General features: G+C 33.3%; 1 protein-coding gene across 1 annotated transcript in view; it reads right to left on the reverse strand.

Annotated features, from left to right (window-relative positions):
* The window catches only part of LOC105176848 (ribose-phosphate pyrophosphokinase 4), a 5,155-nt gene continuing 4,779 nt past the window's right edge, over positions 5,705-6,080 (reverse strand). The window contains exon 7 of the mRNA XM_011099781.2: positions 5,705-6,015. Within this exon, the coding sequence (XP_011098083.1) occupies positions 5,885-6,015 (131 nt within the window). The 3' untranslated portion in view covers positions 5,705-5,884. The remainder of the gene's footprint in view (positions 6,016-6,080) is intronic.

Here is a 6,080-nt window from a genome sequence, read left to right on the forward strand (position 1 = left end):
ACAAATACAAACATATTTAAAAATGTAATAATTCTTCACACTGTTCAGCCACAAGATTATGAATATGCTAATGAGACCATATATAGAGTCCAAACCAACAAATATTGATGCCCCAATATTCTACAATATTGAAATTCGAATTCGATATTATCCATTTGAGCTTTCATTAACTAATGAGAGTACCACAAGGTACAACCACTTGATGCAGCACCTTCCTAACCACATGTTTTTTCCGGCAGGATTAAGACCCGTTGTCTGCTTGGTGCTGGAGCACAAGCAAATGCTATCAGCCACTCATGCATATGCTATTAAACCTAAATCAAATATAAATATTGTGAAGCAAAATCTACACAAAAAGCCAAACGTCTCTCTCAACTTTACTTAGCCAATTAAAGGTGAACCCACACTATCAATTTGTTTGTATTATTAGTATAAAATATTTTGTTTCTTAACTCACAAGATTTTGTAGGCGGTCGTTTGGCAGTATCCATGCATGTATAGTTTTAAAATTGACTCAAGTTTAAAAATCACGATAAATTAATATTATTTATTATGATCGAACAAAATTAATATAAGAATTTAAATTTAATTGAAGTTAATTAATATTTATTATAATTTTAATTATTTTTTTATTGCGATTAATGGTTCAGACGGAATAATGATAGACGTTACATAATTGTGGTTAGTTAATATTTTGACATATTTTTTGTCATAGTAATTAATTTTGACAAAAAAAATATATTTTTCAATTTGTGTGTATTTATTCTTACACACATATTTATTTATTTGGTAATTAAACCACTAAGAAGACGTGGGGTGGGATCTGTTGGGTCTCTATGTTTGTAGCAAGGTTAATATATGAATTTAGGGTTAAGTACAATTTATCTTCGTTTAATTTAAAATGAAGGAAAGAGACCCTTCATCCGATTGTGTGTATTGTATGCAACTTTTTTTAATTTTTAATTCTAAATTATATTTTTATTTTTATTTAAAATTATTGGATCTAATTTGAATATGTAGTTCATATTTCAATAACTGAGCAACGAGTTTAAATTTTAAAATTGTATATTTATGTAAATATATATAAATATATAATATATGATTAAAATTATAAATATAATATATATATATATTATAGAGAGACAGTTTGGCGACACTAGGGAAAAAAATTGGGCCTGGTGGAAGGGAAAGTGACAGCGATGATGAAAGGGGAGGGGTGGGGCAACTGAGCAAAAGGTGGAGGGGGGTGGGTGACCGGACAAAGGGGGATGCGGCAGGGGCGCTGGGGGAAAGACGACTGGACTACAACGTGGTGGTGACAACATGGGACAAGGGGAGGGGGTTGAAGATGGCATGGGATCGGGGGGAAACTAGGAGGGGGAGGGGACTGTAGGGTGGTTGAGGGGGTTGGGAATAGGGGTGGCAGATGAATTAAGCTGATTTGCGAGCTTTTTGAGTCGGCACGATATGGAGTTCGACTTGAGCTTGAGTTTTTTGAGCTCGAGCTTCTAACAAGCTCGAATTCAAAATATTTTGTTCATGCTTGCGAGCTTTTTAATTTTTTTATCATTTATATATTTTTATTTTTAAATTTTTTATATATTTAATCTCTTCAATAGTATATTAGCTTTTAAAAAAAAAAACAGTCTATGTTTCTAAAAAGTGGGGTTAGAACCAACTAGACTTGGGTTTTGAAAACTTTGAGAGGGCAGTAGCCATTGTCAAAAGTTGGAATTGGAATCAGAGCCACAAAATTATTGAGGTTCAAAAGGTGCAATAAAAAGGTAAACAATCCCACTAAGCTAAAGCTAACAAATGTGGAAGCTGATTGTGCTCATGTCTTATAACTTAGATTTATGCTTTGTTTGGAGGCTCAACTTTATAGACATCAAGAAATATAATATTCATTTTTGTTTAAATTATTTTCAAAGATAATATTAATGTCAAAATATTAAAGTTGTTAGTAAAGGTGCATATTAATTTGAAATAGTTTTAATCTTATTAAAATATAATTATTAGTTATAACTTATCAGAATTGTATGTAAAAATTAATGATTTAAATAATTAGTGACGTATTTATAAAAATACTCTATCGCTTTTACTTAAAAAAAAGAGGTTGTCTTTCCTTTTTATATTAATATCGTATTATATTAACAACTTTATTAAACATGCCACTACAAAAAAGCAAAAAAAAAAAAAAATAGAAAAAGAATTATTTCTTACATTATAAATAATCGCAGTTTAAAATTATGATAGATCTATACTATCTACTACAATCAAATAAATTTTAACTACGATTAATCAACATTTATATTGATTTTAGCTATCATCAAAATTATTATTGTGTTTCTAGGTACGACCCATCAACCCATTATTCATTAATTATTTTTAGCTACTATTATTGTTTTGGTCTTAACATAAACAACGGCTAATAGTTATTGCACAATTGTGATTAATTACTTTCTATCACAATCTTTTAGTTTTAAATATCATTATTAACTAAACTATATATTCCATTTTATCCATATCTAAGAATCTTCGAATAAAATGCGATTTATATGATTTTGAATTCTTCGACTGTACGAAAACATAACTAAAGAATTTTGTGCTATGAAAAATTATTGTTGGTATAACGCTTTTTGTAAAGTATATATAAGTGAGAAGGATTCCCACTTTTGGTGACAAGAACTTTTCTTTAATTTCGTGGTGACGAGGATTTCAACTATGTATATATGCGTCCTTTGCTTGTACAAATAGCTATGAATCAAGAAAATCTAGTGGAGACAATGATAGTACGATGGTTTTCCTTTTCCTTGAAGAGATTGGAAAGGGGTCGGATTGATAATTAATTTTAATATATCTTGGAAACAAATAAATAAATCAATAAGTATCTAATGTTTTTTTTTTTTCTATAATATAGACCTTCGATCTCTTAACCTTTTCAACAATTCTTGAAAATAATATGATTGAAAAAGTTATACTATTACGAGTTTGTTGTTACAAAAAATATAGGGCAAGTTATCTTTTTATGATTGTTACTCCGGCTCAAATTGGTATGTATTGAATCTCTAATGCAAAATGCACAATCGTTACAACTATGCGGGGGAGTCCTGTCGATGGCCCTCCAATGCTTAAGTTCATCTATAGTTGGAGAAGATAATGAAATTAATAAGAAAGATTGGGGAGCATAAGTTTATACCTGAAATATGGAGGGTCAATATTTAAAAAATGACTTAATTTTACGATTTCATGTATGGGATTGATATTAAAATGATCCCACAATCACGGGTGGTCTATACATGTTATGTTTTTAGAGACCTTCAAGGTCTATTACTGAGATGGTGGTTCTATGCCAGATTTTTTGTTAAAATAGGTGATCAGGAAGTTAATTGATTGGCGACATTCGACTATTATTAAAATAATATTATCTCGATGAATAGAATAAATATTCAGTATCGCATATGTGTTTGTTGTGCTTACTGTTCATGTTAAACGGAGCTTTAACATCACAACAAATGCCCATAAATCGAATGGTTAAACCCATGAAGTCGGTTGGGCATAGGTTGACGACTCTGAAACCAACTTTTAAGGGTTTGTTTGGAAATTTCAAGTCAAAAACCTAGAGACAACACATCAAAAGTCCTATAAAGACTTGCACGAAGTATTACAATGCCGTGTTTCATTGATGAGAGACGTATGTCGTATATGCAATTTTAGTGGAAAACTTAGCAAGGTAGTGGATTGACTGAACCGACTCGCGGTAATCGTCATATGAAAACCTTGAAAATTTATTCAGTAGGATTAGAATTCTTGGTTCCTATAGTATTGGATTAGTCCTCGGACTTGAGAAATCATGGCAACCGCATGCATACGAAAATTTTATCTTGGATCTGGCAATAGGTGATTGTGTCTTTTGATATGGTCATTATAAGTCTTGTCCAAAGCAGTCGGAGTATATAATAAGGACGGTGGATCCCAAGAGAGAATCTGTCCTATGTCAGTATTTGATAGCATGTCTCCTATGAGCTCTGAAATGGTTTAGAAGGGAGTGGATCGGCCCGACATGGCAGAAGCGCAATGAGGCAAAAATAAAAGCATAAGTCGACGTTCAAGAGGTGGTCCCTTGAACATTTCTAGACTATTAGTGTATAAAATCGTAGAGAATAAATTAAAATACTAGATCTACGATCCAGCCTATCGAATAAAGAAGAAACCAAGAGCAATTATGTAAATAGGAATACTTTTTCTTGTTTCTCTTTTTGATCAACTAGGTGGATCTCCTCTACGGCATTCATCCACATAAGAGTCCGACGTACTCTAAACCATCCACACAACTGGAAAGATTTCTCCTTGTGCTAGTAAGGAACAAATACATGGAAGGAGGATCGAAAACTACACTATCATTTAGTGTAGTTTCGACTTACCTTTTTCTTCTATTGATTCTAAATCAAGATGAACTCTAGAATATGGAGAGAGGAGATGATAGCTCATAATTTTGGATGGCAAAACGAATTCCTTTGGTTAAAGGAAGAGAGTTCAGCCAATTCAAATTCTTGTGAGATAATGTTGGGTATAAACCCGTCAGCAAGAAGTTTGTAAATGTCTAACTCAACTATTACAGATTTAGGGGGTTTTGAACCCTTAAATAATACAGGGAAAGATTTACAACAAAATAATAAATATACAGATAATAAACAACAGTATGGAAAAGCAGTAGTAAATATATTTCGGCTCAGAGAGCCACAGATCACACGGCCACGAGAAAGACCAGCAACCACAAACCACCACAGTTGCTCCTTTTCTCACCAAGAGAAACACCTCAAGTTCACTAAAAACATAACATAATGAAAATTAGAACGACCACTAAGGTTTCAAGAACACAAAGTTTAATTTCAGAGATAGTTTTTCTTTCTTCATAGGTTGAAGAGACGAGAAGGGGAGAGAAAGATTTATAGAGAAAACATTGAGAAGCCATTGTTGAAGATTAAGAGAATGAACGATTCAAGGAGACGGGTTTGAATGGGGAAGAGCCGCCACGGCTTGAGAGAGAGGGAGAGAAAGAGAAGCGGCTGTTGTAGATGAGAGAAAGAGAGATGAGTGAAAATGATTTTAGAATTAGGGTTGAGTGTATTTAAACTAACTGGGTCGGGATCATAAGTGGGTTGGGTCGGTTCATGGGCCTGAGTGAAAATACTTGGACCTTTTTTAGTGAAAATACTTGGGTCTTGGTGATAAAATGATCTTCTAGTAGTGATTGGGTTTGGGCCTTTCAAATTAATTGATCATGAGCCACATGTATTTACAAATAGGAATATAGTTATTGATATATGGAAGAAATACTTAATCTTCACAACCTGTAAGTTAACTTTCAACTTACCAACAACTCTCCACTACCACACACATTGTATATGGACTTATTTTGAGCACCTACATTGCTGAAAATCAGCCCTCTAATCCAAGAAAAAAATTAACCTTTGACCCAGGAAAGGTCAATTGGGTTCTCAACCATTAAGGTGTCCAACATATAAGCTATTTTAGTATTTAAATGTTAGATTTTGAGAAGAAACTTTTGTCATTTCAAAGAAGAGATATTGTTGATAATTACCTTAACTCTCGATCAAAGTTTCCGTAACAAACCCTAAAATCATGGTACCCTAAGAACTCATGGATTAGAAGTATTGAGAATCACACAAAAAACATTCTATGAGAGGAAGACAAAGACAAACTTTATTGAACATGACAGGTTTATTGATCACAATATAGGTTGGCTCACTTTTGACTCTGCAATTGCCAACAAGAATGTGACTTGTCCTTCACATACAGACTTTAGCTACATGTAGCCACAGACTCTTATTATGATTGATTGTTGGTTCACTTGTAATCCTCAGATTTGAAGAGCATCAGCTATAGAACCAGCAAGACTCAGAACCTGAAAGGGAGCTTTGCCGGCTATGGCTTTCACAGTATGTGGGCACGAATCCGTGATCCAAAAGTGGGCGAATGCCTTCTCCACTTCTGCCAAAACACTGATGAGAGAGAGAGAGAGAGAGAGAGAGAGAGAGAGAGAGAGAGAGAGAGAG

Source organism: Sesamum indicum, linkage group LG14, assembly GCF_000512975.1.
Source record: "Sesamum indicum cultivar Zhongzhi No. 13 linkage group LG14, S_indicum_v1.0, whole genome shotgun sequence".
NCBI lineage: Eukaryota > Viridiplantae > Streptophyta > Magnoliopsida > Lamiales > Pedaliaceae > Sesamum > Sesamum indicum.